Genomic DNA, 19,152 nt, shown 5'->3' on the forward strand with positions numbered 1-19,152 from the left:
GCCTCTCCTTCCAGTTCTCTGCTGCCAATGACTGGAACGAACTACAAAAATCTCTGAAACTGGAAACACTTATTTCCCTCACTAGCTTTAAGCACCAGCTGTCAGAGCAGCTCATAGATTACTGCACCTGTACATAGCCCATCTATAATTTAGCCCAAACAACTACCTCTTTACCTACTGTATTTATTTATTTATTTTGCTCCTTTGCACCCCATTATTTCTGTCTCTACTTTGCGCTTTCTTCCACTGCAAACCAACCATTCCAGTGTTTTTAGTTTTATTTTACTTGCTGTGTTGTATTTACTTCGCCACCATGGCCTTTTTATATTTTTATTTATTTATACATATATTTGTTTGCCTTCACCTCCCTTATCTCACCTCACTTGCTCACATTGTATATAGACTTATTTTTTTTTCACTGTATCATTGACTATATGTTTGTTTTACTCCATGTGTAACTATGTGTTGTTGTATGTGTCGAACTGCTTTGCTTTATCTTGGCCAGGTCGCAATTGTAAATGAGAACGTGTTCTCAATTTGCCTACCTGGTTAAATAAAGGTTAAATAAAAAAATCTGGCCCTAATGCTAATGTTCCATTGAGATGTGGCCCTAATGCTAACGTTCCATTGAGATGTGGCCCTAATGCTAATGTTCCATTGAGATGTGGCCCTAATGCTAACGTTCCACTGAGATGTGGCCCTAATGCTAACGTTCTATTGAGATGTGGCCCTAATGATAATGTTATATTGAGATGTGGCCCTAATGCTAATGTTTCATTGAGATGTGGCCCTAATGCTAATGTTTCATTGCGATTCAGAATAGAACATGCAGTTTCATTCAGAACATGTGACAGCGTGGACATGAACATATGTGTCCTCCAAATGACACCCTAGTTCCTATGTAGTGCACTACTTTTCACCAGGGCCCTATGGGATCTATACCCTATGTAGTGCACTACTTTTCACCAGGGCCCTATGGGTCCTATACCCTATGATAGTGCACTACTTTTCACCAGGGCCCTATGGGTTCTATACCCTATGTAGTGCACTACTTTTCACCAGGGCCCTATGGGTTCTATACCCTATGATAGTGCACTACTTTTCACCAGGGCCCTATGGGTTCTATACCCTATGATAGTGCACTACTTTTCACCAGGGCCCTATGGGTTCTATACCCTATGATAGTGCACTACTTTTCACCAGGGCCCTATGGGTGGAACAGGGCACCATTTGTGACACAGGCCCATCAGTAACTGACTAGAGGGAGATTCCACTACCGTGACTCCTCTTCTAAGACAGATAAAACCAGACCCCCCCCACCTCCACGACATGACTCTGTCAGGAGTGTTTTAAACAGCCCTCTCAGAGAGACTACATCATGAGCAAACATGACTCAGTGTGCTGAGTGAGAGGATCGCTGTTTCCATTTAAAGTGAATGTGTGTGTGTGTGTGCCACTCACGTTGCAGCAGGCAGGTTGAAGAGTCTACCGTCGTTTGTTGGAGTTTCTAGTGTCCTGATGTATTGCTGTAATATATTGACTCATGTATTGCTGAAATGGAAGTATCCAAATCTACTGTATGATGTGTCTCTGTTGTTATCCAAACCTACTGTATGGTGTGTCTCTGTTGTTATCCAAACCTACTGTATGATGTGTCTCTGTTGTTATCCAAACCTACTGTATGGTGTCTCTGTTGTTGTCCAAACCTACTGTATGGTGTCTCTGTTGTTGTCCAAACCTACTGTATGGTGTCTCTGTTGTTGTCCAAACCTACTGTATGGTGTCTCTGTTGTTGTCCAAACCTACTGTATGGTGTGTCTCTGTTGTTATCCAAACCTACTGTATGGTGTCTCTGTTGTTATCCAAACCTACTGTATGGTGTCTCTGTTGTTGTCCAAACCTACTGTATGGTGTCTCTGTTGTTGTCCAAACCTACTGTATGGTGTCTCTGTTGTTGTCCAAACCTACTGTATGGTGTGTCTCTGTTGTTATACAAACCTACTGTATGGTGTCTCTGTTGTTATCCAAACCTACTGTATGGTGTCTCTGTTGTTATCCAAACCTACTGTATGGTGTCTCTGTTGTTATCCAAACCTACTGTATGGTGTCTCTGTTGTTATCCAAACCTACTGTATGGTGTCTCTGTTGTTGTCCAAACCTACTGTATGGTGTCTCTGTTGTTGTCCAAACCTACTGTATGGTGTCTCTGTTGTTGTCCAAACCTACTGTATGGTGTGTCTCTGTTGTTATCCAAACCTACTGTATGGTGTCTCTGTTGTCGTCCAAACCTACTGTATGGTGTGTCTCTGTTGTTATCCAAACCTACTGTATGGTGTGTCTCTGTTGTTGTCCAAACCTACTGTATGGTGTGTCTCTGTTGTTATCCAAACCTACTGTAACGGTGTGTCTCTGTTGTTATCCAAACCTACTGTATGGTGTGTCTCTGTTGTTATCCAAACCTACTGTATGGTGTGTCTCTGTTGTTATCCAAACCTACTGTATGATGTGTCTCTGTTGTTATCCAAACCTACTGCATGGTGTGTCTGTTGTTATCCAAACCTACTGTATGGTGTCTATGTTGTTATCCAAACCTACTGTATGGTGTCTCTGTTGTTATCCAAACCTACTGTATGGTGTGTCTCTGTTGTTATCCAAACCTACTGTATGGTGTGTCTCTGTTGTTATCCAAACCTACTGTATGGTGTGTCTCTGTTGTTATCCAAACCTACTGTATGGTGTGTCTCTGTTGTTATCCAAACCTACTGTATGGTGTGTCTCTGTTGTTATCCAAACCTACTGTATGGTGTGTCTCTGTTGTTATCCAAACCTACTGTATGGTGTCTCTGTTGTTATCCAAACCTACTGTATGGTGTGTCTCTGTTGTTATCCAAACCTACTGTATGATGTGTCTCTGTTGTTATCCAAACCTACTGTATGGTGTGTCTCTGTTGTTATCCAAACCTACTGTATGGTGTGTCTCTGTTGTTGTCCAAACCTACTGTATGGTGTGTCTCTGTTGTTATCCAAACCTACTGTATGGTGTGTCTCTGTTGTTATCCAAACCTACTGTATGGTGTGTCTCTGTTGTTATCCAAACCTACTGTATGGTGTGTCTCTGTTGTTATCCAAACCTACTGTATGATGTGTCTCTGTTGTTATCCAAACCTACTGCATGGTGTGTCTGTTGTTATCCAAACCTACTGTATGGTGTCTCTGTTGTTATCCAAACCTACTGTATGGTGTCTCTGTTGTTATCCAAACCTACTGTATGGTGTGTCTCTGTTGTTATCCAAACCTACTGTATGGTGTGTCTCTGTTGTTATCCAAACCTACTGTATGGTGTGTCTCTGTTGTTATCCAAACCTACTGTATGGTGTGTCTCTGTTGTTATCCAAACCTACTGTATGGTGTGTCTCTGTTGTTATCCAAACCTACTGTATGGTGTGTCTCTGTTGTTATCCAAACCTACTGTATGGTGTCTCTGTTGTTATCCAAACCTACTGTATGGTGTGTCTCTGTTGTTATCCAAACCTACTGTATGATGTGTCTCTGTTGTTATCCAAACCTACTGTATGGTGTGTCTCTGTTGTTATCCAAAACCTACTGTATGGTGTGTCTCTGTTGTTATCCAAACCTACTGTATGGTGTCTCTGTTGTTATCCAAACCTACTGTATGGTGTGTCTGTTGTTATCCAAACCTACTGTATGATGTGTCTCTGTTGTTATCCAAACCTACTGTATGGTGTGTCTCTGTTGTTATCAAAAACCTACTATATGGTGTGTATGTTGTTATCCAAACCTACTGTATGATGTGTCTCTGTTGTTATCAAAAACCTACTATATGGTGTCTCTGTTGTTATCCAAACCTACTGTATGGTGTGTCTCTGTTGTTATCCAAACCTACTGTATGGTGTCTCTGTTGTTATCCAAACCTACTGTATGATGTGTCTCTGTTGTTATCCAAACCTACTGTATGGTGTGTCTCTGTTGTTATCCAAACCTACTGTATGATGTGTCTCTGTTGTTATCAAAAACCTACTATATGGTGTCTCTGTTGTTATCCAAACCTACTGTATGGTGTGTCTCTGTTGTTATCCAAACCTACTGTATGATGTGTCTCTGTTGTTATCAAAAACCTACTATATGGTGTCTCTGTTGTTATCCAAACCTACTGTATGGTGTGTCTCTGTTGTTATCCAAACCTACTGTATGGTGTCTCTGTTGTTATCCAAACCTACTGCATGGTGTGTATGTTGTTATCCAAACCTACTGTATGATGTGTCTCTGTTGTTATCAAAAACCTACTGTATGGTGTCTCTGTTGTTATCCAAACCTACTGTATGGTGTGTCTGTTGTTATCCAAACCTACTGTATGATGTGTCTCTGTTGTTATCCAAACCTACTGTATGGTGTGTCTCTGTTGTTATCAAAAACCTACTATATGGTGTGTATGTTGTTATCCAAACCTACTGTATGATGTGTCTCTGTTGTTATCAAAAACCTACTATATGGTGTCTCTGTTGTTATCCAAACCTACTGTATGGTGTGTCTCTGTTGTTATCCAAACCTACTGTATGGTGTGTCTCTGTTGTTATCCAAACCTACTGTATGGTGTCTCTGTTGTTATCCAAACCTACTGCATGGTGTGTATGTTGTTATCCAAACCTACTGTATGATGTGTCTCTGTTGTTATCAAAAACCTACTATATGGTGTCTCTGTTGTTATCCAAACCTACTGTATGGTGTGTCTCTGTTGTTATCCAAACCTACTGTATGGTGTCTCTGTTGTTATCCAAACCTACTGTATGATGTGTCTCTGTTGTTATCCAAACCTACTGTATGGTGTGTCTCTGTTGTTATCCAAACCTACTGTATGATGTGTCTCTGTTGTTATCAAAAACCTACTATATGGTGTCTCTGTTGTTATCCAAACCTACTGTATGGTGTGTCTCTGTTGTTATCCAAACCTACTGTATGATGTGTCTCTGTTGTTATCAAAAACCTACTATATGGTGTCTCTGTTGTTATCCAAACCTACTGTATGGTGTGTCTCTGTTGTTATCCAAACCTACTGTATGGTGTGTCTCTGTTGTTATCCAAACCTGCTGTATGATGTGTCTCTGTTGTTATCCAAACCTACTGTATGATGTGTCTCTGTTGTTATCCAAACCTACTGTATGGTGTCTCTGTTGTTATCCAAACCTACTGTATGGTGTGTCTCTGTTGTTGTCCAAACCTACTGTATGATGTGTCTCTGTTGTTATCCAAACCTACTGTATGGTGTGTCTCTGTTGTTATCAAACCTACTGTATGATGTGTCTCTGTTGTTATCCAAACCTACTGTATGATGTGTCTCTGTTGTTGTCCAAACCTACTGTATGGTGTGTCTCTGTTGTTGTCCAAACCTACTGTATGGTGTGTCTCTGTTGTTATCCAAACCTACTGTATGGTGTGTCTCTGTTGTTATCCAAACCTACTGTATGGTGTGTCTCTGTTGTTATCCAAACCTACTGTATGGTGTGTCTCTGTTGTTATCCAAACCTACTGTATGGTGTGTCTGTTGTTATCCAAACCTACTGTATGGTGTGTCTCTGTTGTTATCCAAACCTACTGTATGGTGTGTCTCTGTTGTTATCCAAACCTTCTCTATCTGACTGTCTCTCTCTCTCTCTCTGTTTATCTGACTCTCTCTCTCTCTCTGTATATCTGACTGTCTCTCTCTCTCTCTGTAGATCTGACTGTCTCTCTCTCTCTCTGTATATCTGACTGTCTCTCTCTCTCTCTGTATATCTGACTGTCTCTCTCTCTCTCTGTATATCTGACTGTCTCTCTCTCTCTCTGTATATCTGACTGTCTCTCTCTCTCTCTGTATATCTGACTGTCTCTCTCTCTGTATATCTGACTGTCTCTCTGTCTCTGTATATCTCTGTCTCTCTCTCTCTGTATATATCTGATTCTCTCTCTCTCTCTCTGTATATCTGACTGTCTCTCTCTCTCTCTGTATATCTGACTGTCTCTCTCTCTCTCTCTGTATATCTGACTGTCTCTCTCTCTCTCTGTATATCTGATTGTCTCTCTATCTCTCTATATCTCTGTATTGCAGTGTATATATGACTGTCTCTCTGTATTGCAGTGTATATCGGAATGTCTCTCTCTGTATATCTGACTGTGTGTCTCTCTCTCTCTGTATTGCAGTGTATATCTGACTGTGTCTCTCTCTCTCTGTATATCTGACTGTGTCTCTCTCTCTCTCTCTCTGTATTGCTGTGTAGATACGACTGTCTCTCTCTCTCTGCATTGCAGATGTGACTCTCGACTGTCTCTCTCTGTATTGCAGTGTATATATGTGTTTCTCTCTGTCTCTCTCTGTGTATTGCAGTGTGGAGCCCAATGTGATTGTATCTCTGTTGCAGTGTTAACCTCACTAGGGGGTGTGGGACGCTAGCAACATCCAGTGAAATTGCAGAGCGCCAAAATCAAAAACAGAAATACTCATTATAAAAATTCATGAAACATACAAGTGTTACGCATGGGTTTAAAGATAAACTTCTTGTTAATCCAACCACGGTGTCAGATTTCAAAAAGGCTTTACGACGAAAGCATACCATGCGATTATCTGAGAACAGCGCACAGTATACAAATCATTACAAACATTTACCAGCCAAGTAGAGGAGTTACACAAGTCAGAAATAGTGATAAAATGAATCACTTACCTTTGATGATCTTCATATGTTTGCACTCACAAGACTCCCATTTACTCAATAAATGTTTGTTTTGTTCGATAAAGTCCATGTTTATATCCAAAAATGTGTTCATGTGTTTTGTTTAGTAATCCACAGGCTCAAACGCAGTCACAACAGGCAGACGAAAAATCCAAATAGTATCCGTAAAGTTCGTAGAAACATGTCAAACGATGTTTATAATCAATCCTCATGTTGTTTTTAGTCATAATAATCAATAATATTTAAACCCGGACAACAACGTCGTCAAAATAAAAGGTAAACAAGAAAGGTGCGCTCTCAGTCGTGCACATGAAAAACCTCTGGGCCACTGCAGTGTCCACTCATTCAGAGAGGTCTTACTCCCTTCATTGTTAAGAATACAAGCCTGAAACAATTTCTAAAGACTGTTGACATCTAGTGGAAGGCATAGGAAGTGAAATTTGAGTCCTAAGTCAATGGATACTGTAAAGGCATTCAATAGAAAACTACAAAAATTTTAAAGATCCTACTTCCTGGATGGATTTCACTCAGGTTTTCGCCTGCCAAATCAGGTCTGTTATACTCACAGACATTATTTTAACAGTTTGTGTTTTCTATCCAAATATACCAATTATATGCATATCCTAGCTTCTGGGCCTGAGAAGCAGGCAGTATACTTTGGGCACACTTTTTATCCAAAATCCCAAATGCTGCCCCCTACCCTAGAGAAGTTAAACTAATGTGTCTCTGTCACAGTGTGGAGCCCAATGTGATTGTGTGTCTCTGTTGCAGTGTTAAACTAATGTCTCTCTCTGTCACAGTGTGGAGTCCAATGTGATTGTGTGTCTCTGTCTCTGTTGCAGTGTTAAACTAATGTCTCTCTCTGTCACAGTGTGGAGTCCAATGTGATTGTGTGTCTCTGTTGCAGTGTTAAACTAATGTCTCTCTCTGTCACAGTGTGGAGCCCAATGTGATTGTATCACTGTGTCTCTGTTGCTGTGTTAAACTAATGTCTCTCTCTGTCACAGTGTGGAGCTGGACTTCAAACAGCAGGAAGACAAGCTGCAGCCCCTGATGAAGAGGCTGTGTCCCCTAGATGACCCCCACTTCTCTCTGCCTTACCCCCCCGAGGCCTTCACCTCCACCCCTAAACGCAAGGCCAAGGCCGATTCCAAGAAGCACGCCCGATGGAAACTCTGGTTCCTCTGAGACACGGCAGGAATAATATCCCGACACAAACGTCGCCGTCTTAGGTCCGACAGAGCAACAAGTTGACGACTCCGTCTGCAGGATGAGGGACGAGCGTCAGAGTCACTTAGGAGTGACGTCACCTATTGGATTTACGGAAGACAATGGCCCAAACTCTGATTCAGCAGGATATCTTTGATTTACCCATCTATCGATTTATTCATCTTTTGGGATTTGGGATCACAACCTAAAAACAGAATCCCAATGAAAGGGTTTTTCATGGCCTGGTAACCTCCATCTATCTAAAACTGGTGAGGCCTTCTAATAATGACAATATTGGATATTATTGAACTGGGTTTTTGGTTTTGGAAAGAGCGGCAGGATCTGTGAAAGAAAAACATGAAAAATGGATTCCCCCCCACAGAGAATTTGAATATTTAGTCACTGTTTTCCGCCCCCCAAATGATCTAATTTCCCAAAGCAGAGGATTAAATTACACCGTGGCAACTTATTTGCAGATGAACAAGGTGAGAAGCAGAAATTGGATTTCTTCTACCCTCCATTTACATCTATTTTTTTGTAGCTCTACGGAGTCTATGGGAGTGGAACTCAATTCAATTATCGCCTCCCTCTCTCTCCCTCTCTCTCGCCCTCTCCCTCTCTCCCCCCTCTCTCTCTCTATCTCTCTCTCCCCCTCTCCCTCTCTTCTCCCTCTCTCTCTCCCTCTCCATCTCTCCCCCCCTCTCCCTCTCCCCCTCTCTCGCCCTCTCCATCTCTCCCCCCTCTCTCCCTCCCCCCTTCTCCCTCTCTCTCCCTCCCCCCTTCTCCCTCTCTCTCCCTCCCCTCTCTCCCCCTCCCTCTCCCTCACCATTGAGACTGAATCTGTACTGTTTATTTACTGTGCTGTATATTGTATCTCTTCTCTGACATTGCTGGAGGTATGGAGAGGAAGTGGACAGTTATCAAGCATGACGCTCCTATCACCGTGACGACGACATCAACGGCATATCAGCCTATCGGCTTAAAGCACAACGTACTAAAACAACTATGTTCAGGAAGACTTTTTCTCCACAGCGACTCAAAAAAATTAAAAATAATCATATTTTAAACAATAATCATCATGAATAATGTTTTAGGATCGTCTAGCGGCGAGGATGAAGACGACGTCACGGATCAGAACAACTGAAACGGACCCAGGACGACGAGTCTCGAAGGAGATGTAACTGCCAGAATAAAGGAAAGTAAATGATGAGGGTTCTGCTGGTTCTGTTATGGTTCGGGGTGCATTCTCCTGGCGTGGTTTAGGTCCAGTCAGCCCCTTTAGAGAGCAGGGTAAACGCCAGTAAATACACACCGCCATTCTGAGTGATCACCGTCAACCTATGGGGAAGCGTTTTTAACCTCATAGGAGTGGATGACAATGCCACCCCCCCCGTCCCCGTCCCCGTCCACAGGGCACGCGTTGTCACTGAGTGGTTTGATGAGCATGAAAACCACGTAAACCATATGTCACGGCCGTCTCAGTCACCAGATCTCAACCCGATTGAACGCTTATGTGAGATTCTGGAGCAGCGCCTGAGACGGCGTTTTCCCACCACCGTCAACAAAACAACAAATGGATTTTCTCATCACATCCCTGGAATAGAGTTTCAGACCCTTGTAGATTCTCTACCAAGGTGGATTGAAGCTGTTCTGGCCCAGCGACCTACTAAGACATTTATGTTGGGGTTTCCTTTATTTTGGCAGTTACACGTCTTCTTTGCATCAATTGACTTTTGAAATTAAACGACGATTACAAAAAAAGAACTTATTTTTTTAAATATAAACATTTGCAAAGTTTGAGGCATCTCAATGTGCTTTTTTTCTACACGGATATATGAAGTTGTATCTCACTTGAAGGTTCTGTTGTGTTTCAATACACTGCTGTGAAAGGGACTGTCCAGACATAATGGCAAATACAACACAAAGAACCTGAGTGGATTTACTACGTTCCACTGAGGACCTGTTGATCTTCTATTTGTTTGGTCGAGGAACAAACGTAAACACACACATTTATTGTAGACAAAGAAGGGGGTGCCCAGTGTTCTACAATCACTTGTGCTTTGTCTCTCTCTCACACCCCCACACATGCGCTAGCTAGCTGCAAGCTAACACACACAACCTCTGCTGCGTTCTCTTAGAACACAGGATGTGTGTGTCAGTACTCTCACCTAGCATTAAACTCCTACACACACACACACACACACACACACACACACACACACACACACACACACACACAGAGAGATCACTGGTCAGGTAGGTAGATGAGACTGTATTACACCAGTATCATGCTACATCAGACTAAATGTTGACCTAGTCACACAGGGACGATGGGAGACTACTGTAAGTGAACATTTGACAGAAGCAGAAGTCAGAATGCACTCCTAAAAGCAAAGCCAGGAGGCCTGAAGGAGCCATTGAGGTATATGACATAACTACAGTACTGATTACAGCCAGGCTGTATCCTTGGTACAGTACTGAAAACAGCCAGGCTGTAGCCTTGGTACAGTACTGAATACAGCCAGGCTGTAGCCTTGGTACAGTACTGAATACAGCCAGGCCGTAGCCTTGGTACAGTACTGAATACAGCCAGGCCGTAGCCTTGGTACAGTACTGAATACAGCCAGGCCGTAGCCTTGGTACAGTACTGAATACAGCCAGGCCGTAGCCTTGGTACAGTACTGAATACAGCCAGGCCGTAGCCTTGCTACAGTACTGAATACAGCCAGGCTGTAGCCTTGGTACAGTACTGAATACAGCCAGGCTGTAGCCTTGATACAGTACTGAATACAGCCAGGCCGTAGCCTTGCTACAGTACTGAACACAGCCAGGCTGTAGCCTTGCATGCTTTTTACTTTAACGTTTCGACAGATTCACTGGTGATATTTTATAGCTTTCTAAAAGATAAAATAAACACACAGCAATTTCAACAATATAAAAAAAGGACATTTAAAATGGAACCGTGTTTTTAAAACACTACGTTACAACGAACATGTGCGACCCTTATTATCATCAACATCCACGGACAGTAATCATTTGTTTCACGCAGCACAACAGGATGTTGTTTTAGAACAGTGTACAGTGAGACATTTCTTTGATTACGTTGTACAGCAACTAATAGGGCTAATAACATTTAACAGAGCGGGGCTTTACAGGGGCTAGATACATTTAACAGAGCGGGGCTTTACAGGGGCTAGATACATTATAGGAATGGCATTATTAAGTGATTTTATAAGGAATGACATTATTAAGTGATTTAATAAGGAGTGACATTATTAAGTGATTTAATAAGGAGTGACATTATTAAGTGATTTAATAAGGAGTGACATTATTAAGTGAACAGTTTGCAGAGTCCCGGATGAAGCCAGAAAACGAACAGTGTCCAACAGAGACGTGTCAAAGTGGTTTGATTAAACTAAAGAGGCAAACAGCTCAATGCTACCAAACAACTCAACACCACACAATAACACTGCAGTGTAGGGCTGGTATACTACTAGTACAATACTGGTATTAGTACTACTGGTAGGGCTGGTATACTACTGGTATCATACTGGTATTAGTACTACTGGTAGGGCTGGTATACTACTGGTACAATACTGGTATTAGTACTACTGGTAGGGCTGGTATACTCCTGGTACAATACTGGTATTAGTACTACTGGTAGGGCTGGTATACTACTGGTATTAGTACTACTGGTAGGGCTGGTATACTACTGGTACAATACTGGTATTAGTACTACTGATATGGCTGGTACACTACTGCACAATACTGGTATTAGTACTACTGGTAGGGCTGGTATACTACTGGTACAATATTGGTATTAGTACTACTGGTAGGGCTGGTATACTACTGGTACAATACTGGTATTAGTACTACTGGTAGGGCCGGTATACTACTCGTACAATACTGGTATTAGTACTACTGATAGGGCTGGTATACTACTGGTACAATACTGGTAGTAGTACTACTGGCAGGGCTGGTACACTACTGGTACAATACTGGTATTAGTACTACTGGTAGGGCTGGTATACTACTGGTATTAGTACTACTGGTAGGGCTGGTATACTACTGGTACAATACTGGTATTAGTACTACTGGTAGGGCTGGTATACTACTGGTACACTACTGGTATTAGTACTACTGGTAGGGCTGGTATACTACTGGTACAATACTGGTATTAGTACTACTGGTAGGGCTGGTATACTACTGGTACAATACTGGTATTAGTACTACTGGTAGGGCTGGTATACTACTGGTACAATACTGGTATTAGTACTACTGGTAGGGCCGGTATACTACTAGTACAATACTGGTATTAGTACTACTGATAGGGCTGGTATACTACTGGTACAATACTGGTAGTAGTACTACTGGTAGGGCTGGTATACTACTGGTACAATACTGGTATTAGTACTACTGATAGGGCTGGTATACTACTGGTACAATACTGGTATTAGTACTACTGGCAGGGCTGGTACACTACTGGTACAATACTGGTATTAGTACTACTGGTAGGGCTGGTATACTACTGGTATTAGTACTACTGGTAGGGCTGGTATACTACTGGTACAATACTGGTATTAGTACTACTGGTAGGGCTGGTATACTACTGGTATTAGTACTACTGGTAGGGCTGGTATACTACTGGTACAATACTGGTATTAGTACTACTGGTAGGGCTGGTATACTACTGGTACACTACTGGTATTATTACTATTGGTAGGGCTGGTATACTACTGGTACAATACTGGTATTAGTACTACTGGTAGGGCTGGTATACTACTGGTACAATACTGGTATTAGTACTACTGGTAGGGCTGGTATACTACTGGTACAATACTGGTATTAGTACTACTGATAGGGCTGGTATACTACTGGTACAATACTGGTATTAGTACTACTGATATGGCTGGTACACTACTGGCACAATACTGGTATTAGTACTACTGGTAGGGCTGGTACACTACTGGCACAATACTGGTATTAGTACTACTGATAGGGCTGGTATACTACTGGTACAATACTGGTATTAGTACTACTGGTAGGGCTGGTATACTACTGGTACAATACTGGTATTAGTACTAATGGTAGGGCCGGTATACTACTAGTACAATACTGGTATTAGTACTACTGGTAGGGCTGGTATACTACTGGTACAATACTGGTATTAATGTCATTGGTATTAGTACTACTGGTCACTGGTATTAGTACTACTGGTCACTGGTATTAGTACTACTGGTCACTGGTATTAGTACTACTGTACTACTGGTATTCGTACTACTGGTCACTGGTATTAGTACTGATATACTACTGGTATTCGCACTACTGGTCACTGGTATTAGTACTGATATACTACTGGTATTAGTACTACTCATATTAGTAGAGGTATATATTCTATATTCTTCCGCAGCCAGCCCCCATCACTCTCTCTCTGCTTCCTGTTAGCTGATAAGTACTTCATTACCAACACCACTCTATCTGGTATTAGTACTACTGATAAGTACTTCATTACCAACACCACTCTATCTGGTATTAGTACTACTGATAAGTACTTCATTACCAACACCACTCTATCTGGTATTAGTACTACTGATAAGTACTTCATTACCAACACCACTCTATCTGGTATTAGTACTACTGATAAGTACTTCATTACCAACACCACTCTATCTGGTATTAGTACCACTCTATCTGGTACTTCATTACCAACACCACTCTATCTGGTATTAGTACTACTGATAAGTACTTCATTACCAACACCACTCTATCTGGTATTAGTACTACTGATATCACTCTCTCTCTGCTTCCTGTTAGCTGATAAGTACTTCATTACCAACACCACTCTATCTGGTATTAGTACTACTGATAAGTACTTCATTACCAACACCACTCTATCTGGTATTAGTACTACTGATAAGTACTTCATTACCAACACCACTCTATCTGGTATTAATACTACTGACATCACTCTGTCTCTGCTTCCTGTTAGCTGATAAGTACTTCATTACCAACACCACTCTATCTGGTATTAGTACTACTGATAAGTACTTCATTACCAACACCACTCTATCTGGTATTAGTACTACTGATAAGTACTTCATTACCAACACCACTCTATCTGGTATTAGTACTACTGATAAGTACTTCATTACCAACACCACTCTATCTGGTATTAGTACTACTGATAAGTACTTCATTACCAACACCACTCTATCTGGTATTAGTACTACTGATAAGTACTTCATTACCAACACCACTCTATCTGGTATTAATACTACTGACATCACTCTGTCTCTGCTTCCTGTTAGCTGATAAGTACTTCATTACCAACACCACTCTATCTGGTATTAGTACTACTGATAAGTACTTCATTACCAACACCACTCTATCTGGTATTAGTACTACTGATAAGTACTTCATTACCAACACCACTCTATCTGGTATTAGTACTACTGATAAGTACTTCATTACCAACACCACTCTATCTGGTATTAGTACTACTGATAAGTACTTCATTACCAACACCACTCTATCTGGTATTAATACTACTGACATCACTCTGTCTCTGCTTCCTGTTAGCTGATAAGTACTTCATTACCAACACCACTCTATCTGGTATTAGTACTACTGATAAGTACTTCATTACCAACACCACTCTATCTGGTATTAGTACTACTGATAAGTACTTCATTACCAACACCACTCTATCTGGTATTAGTACTACTGATAAGTACTTCATTACCAACACCACTCTATCTGGTATTAGTACTACTGATAAGTACTTCATTACCAACACCACTCTATCTGGTATTAATACTACTGACATCACTCTGTCTCTGCTTCCTGTTAGCTGATAAGTACTTCATTACCAACACCACTCTATCTGGTATTAGTACTACTGATAAGTACTTCATTACCAACACCACTCTATCTGGTATTAGTACTACTGATAAGTACTTCATTACCAACACCACTCTATCTGGTATTAGTACTACTGATAAGTACTTCATTACCAACACCACTCTATCTGGTATTAGTACTACTGATATCACTCTCTCTCTGCTTCCTGTTAGCTGATAAGTACTTCATTACCAACACCACTCTATCTGGTATTAGTACTACTGATATCACTCTGTCTCTGCTTCCTGTTAGCTGATAAGTACTTCATTACCAACACCACTCTATCTGGTATTAGTACTACTGATAAGTACTTCATTACCAACACCACTCTATCTGGTATTAGTACTACTGATAAGTACTTCATTACCAACACCACTCTATCTGGTATTAGTACTACTGATAAGTACTTCATTACCAACACCACTCTATCTGGTATTAGTACTACTGATAAGTACTTCATTACCAACACCACTCTATCTGGTATTAGTACTACTGATAAGTACTTCATTACCAACACCACTCTATCTGGTATTATGGAAGGAGGGTGCGGTTCTTCTCCAATAGTTGTACTGTAGCATAAACCATATAAATATGTTCATCTGTACGTACACCTTAAAAGAAGTGCACTTGATTTACTTACTATGTGCAATACTGTGTATTTTATACTGTTTTTAAAATATCAAAAACTGAACGAATTTAATATACAAAAAAATAAAATGTGAAAAATTAGCAATGTGTTCATGAAGGTCATTACAAAACAAAGATGTCAACATCACATAGAAACACACAGAAACAAAGATGTCAACATGACATAGAAACACACAGAAACAAAGATGCCAACATGACATAGAAACACACAGAAACAAAGATGCCAACATGACATAGAAACACACAGAAACAAAGATGCCAACATGACATAAAAACACACAGAAACAAAGATGCCAACATGACATAGAAACACACAGAAACAAATATGCCAACATGACATAAAAACACACAGAAACAAAGATGCCAACATGACATAGAAACACACAGAAACAAAGATGCCAACATGACATAGAAACACACAGAAACAAAGATGCCAACATGACATAGAAACACACAGAAACAAAGATGCCAACATGACATAGAAACACACAGAAACAAAGATGCCAACATGACATAGAAACACATAGAAACAAAGATCCCAACATGACATTGTAGACATTGTCAAGTCTGGTTCATCCTTGGGAGCAATTTCCAAACGACTGAAGGTACCACGTTCATCTGTACAAACAATAGTACGCAAGTATAAATACCGCTCAGGAAGGAGAGGCGTTCTGTCTCCTAGAGATGAACGTACTTTGGAAAAGTGCAAATCAATCCCAGAACAACAGCAAAGGACCTTGTGAAGATGCTGGAGGAAACGGGTACAAAAGTATCAATATCCACAGTAAAATGAGTCCTATATCGACATAACTTGAAAGGCCGCTCAGCAAGGGAGAAGCCACTGCTCCAAAACCGCCATAAAAAAAGCCAGACTACGGTTTACAACTGCACATGTGGACAAAGATTGTACATTTAGGAGAAATGTCCTTGCAAGCCGAAGAACACCATCCCCAACCGTGAATCACGGGGGTGGCAGCATCATATATAACTTTAACTACTGATATGTTCTAGGGGACATGTTGAGACCTCAAGGTGCATCAGGTACTGCAGGAATGTTTAACAACGGCATGTCCTTCTTTTAGTGAGACACGGGTCACTCAAACCATTTCTAAAGTTTAAATAGCCCCCACATGAGATGAGCCACGCAAAAAGACAACTAACGATTAGTAAATGGTTTATAAGTACATACATCTTATGTATCATACATTCTCTGTTCTTACCAATCATTGTTATTTAACCTTTATTTAACCAGGTAAAACCCATTGAGGTTAAAAAAACTATTTTGTGAGGGTGACCTGGCAAGAAGGCAAAACATGGAAATAGCAGCGTGTCCATAAAACATGACAGAGAAATACAGAATACACACAAGACAAAGTATCACAAGATAAAGACTAGAAACAACTGCCGTTATCACAAACAGTGTCGATCAGAGTCGTAAAAACAGACAAGGACACTAACTCCCCCAACTTTACAATCTTCAGAAGCATGTTCCAGGAAGAAGGTGGCATTATGGGAAAAATATTCCCCCCCCCCATCTCAGTTCTAGCCTTAGGAACAGACAAGGAAACACTTCAAAATGTTGTTTATAAATGTGTGAATAACTATCTTAATGATGTAATGATTAATAAATGATTAAGTAATGATTAATAAATGATTAAGTAATGATTAATAAATGAATAAACTATTTACTAATCCACTCTAAATGCTATATTATGTAGTGTTAGTCTGTAGTGATAGAGAGACTAGTAATACGATGCTGTTTCAAAACCAACTGACACAGCATGCAGCTGGAAGATGGGTCTAGAAACGACTAACCATGTTGTGTTCGTCTCTACGAGGGAACGCAGGGCGCTGCTTGTCTGCATCAAGACATTACGAGGGAACGCAGGGCGCTGCTTGTCTGCATCAAGACATTACGAGGGAACGCAGGGCGCTGCTTGTCTGCATCAAGACATTACGAGGGAACGCAGGGCGCTGCTTGTCTGCATCAAGACATTACGAGGGAACGCAGGGCGCTGCTTGTCTGCATCAAGACATTACGAGGGAACGCAGGGCGCTGCTTGTCTGCATCAAGACATTACGAGGGAACGCAGGGCGCTGCTTGTCTGCATCAAGACATTACGAGGGAACGCAGGGCGCTGCTTGTCTGCATCAAGACATTACGAGGGAACGCAGGGCGCTGCTTGTCTGCATCAAGACATTACGAGGGAACGCAGGGCGCTGCTTGTCTGCATCAAGACATTACGAGGGAACGCAGGGCGCTGCTTGTCTGCATCAAGACATTACGAGGGAACGCAGGGCGCTGCTTGTCTGCATCAAGACATTACGAGGGAACGCAGGGCGCTGCTTGTCTGCATCAAGACATTACGAGGGAACGCAGGGCGCTGCTTGTCTGCATCAAGACATTACGAGGGAACGCAGGGCGCTGCTTGTCTGCATCAAGACATTACGAGGGAACGCATGGGCGCTGCTTGATCTGCATCAAGACTATGGTACGAGGGAGACGCAGGGCGCTGCTTGTCTGCATCAAGACTGTATTACACTGAGGATGGAACGCAGGGCGACTGCTTGTCTGCATCAAGACTGTATTAACTGAGGATGGAACGCAGGGCTGCATTGCTTAGTCTGGCATCAGAGCTACATTAACTGAGGATGGAACGCAGAGCTGTACTGCACTAGTCTGGCATCAAGAGCTGTATTAACTGAGGATGGAACGCAGGGCTGTACTGCTTAGTCTGGCATCAGAGCTGCATTAACTGAGGATGGAATCAGCGCCATATCTACACTGAGGATGGCTTCTGAGCTGTATTAACTGAGTATAGAGTTCATAGCTGCAGTACACTGTGGGTAGAGTGAAGTGGTGGAGAACAGGACTACAGACAGACTGTATTACACTGAGGATGGAATCAAAGCTGTATTACACTGAGGATGGAATCAAAGCTGTATTACACTGAGGATGGAACCAGAGCTGTATTACACTGAGGATGGAATCAGAGCTGTATTACACTGAGGATGGAATCAGAGCTGTATTAAACTGAGGATGGAATCAGAGCTGTATTACACTGAGGATGGAATCAGAGCTGTATTAAACTGAGGATGGAATCAGAGCTGTATTAAACTGAGGATGGAATCAGAGCTGTATTACACTGAGGATGGAATCAGAGCTGTATTACACTGAGGATGGAATCAGAGCTGTATTACACTGAGGATGGAACCAGAGCTGTATTACACTGAGGATGGAATCAGAGCTGTATTAAACTGAGGATGGAATCAGAGCTGTATTACACTGAGGACGGAATCAGAGCTGTATTAAACTGAGGATGGAATCAGAGCTGTATTACACTGAGGATGGAACCAGAGCTGTATTACACTGAGGATGGAATCAGAGCTGTATTACACTGAGGATGGAATCAGAGCTGTATTACACTGAGGATGGAATCAGAGCTGTACTACACTGAGGATGGAACCAGAGCTGTATTAAACTGAGGATGGAATCAGAGCTGTATTACACTGATGGAATCAGAGCTGCTCCTGGTCAGTGGTTGCATACAGAGGACCACAGCATAGCAACCTGTCTATCAACACTACACTGATGTCAATTAATAACTGAGTCTTTCCACTGCACATCTCCACTTCTCTCCCCCCAGGTACACTGCAGGAGAGAGGGATGAAC

The 19,152-nt window shown here is 41.6% G+C and overlaps 2 protein-coding genes across 2 annotated transcripts in view; one reads left to right on the top strand and one right to left on the bottom strand.

The window, feature by feature from the left end:
• Window positions 1–8,561, top strand: part of LOC139571619 (inhibitory synaptic factor 2A) — an 84,531-nt gene extending 75,970 nt beyond the window's left edge. The window contains exon 6 of the mRNA XM_071394663.1: window positions 7,730–8,561. Coding sequence (XP_071250764.1) covers window positions 7,730–7,910 — 181 coding nt within the window. The 3' untranslated portion in view covers window positions 7,911–8,561. The remainder of the gene's footprint in view (window positions 1–7,729) is intronic.
• dock1 (dedicator of cytokinesis 1) overlaps window positions 1–19,152 on the bottom strand; it is an 800,130-nt gene that overhangs the window by 384,846 nt on the left and 396,132 nt on the right. The gene's annotated exons all lie outside the window — the stretch shown is intronic.

This window comes from Salvelinus alpinus, chromosome 3, assembly GCF_045679555.1.
Source record: "Salvelinus alpinus chromosome 3, SLU_Salpinus.1, whole genome shotgun sequence".
Classification (NCBI taxonomy): domain Eukaryota; kingdom Metazoa; phylum Chordata; class Actinopteri; order Salmoniformes; family Salmonidae; genus Salvelinus; species Salvelinus alpinus.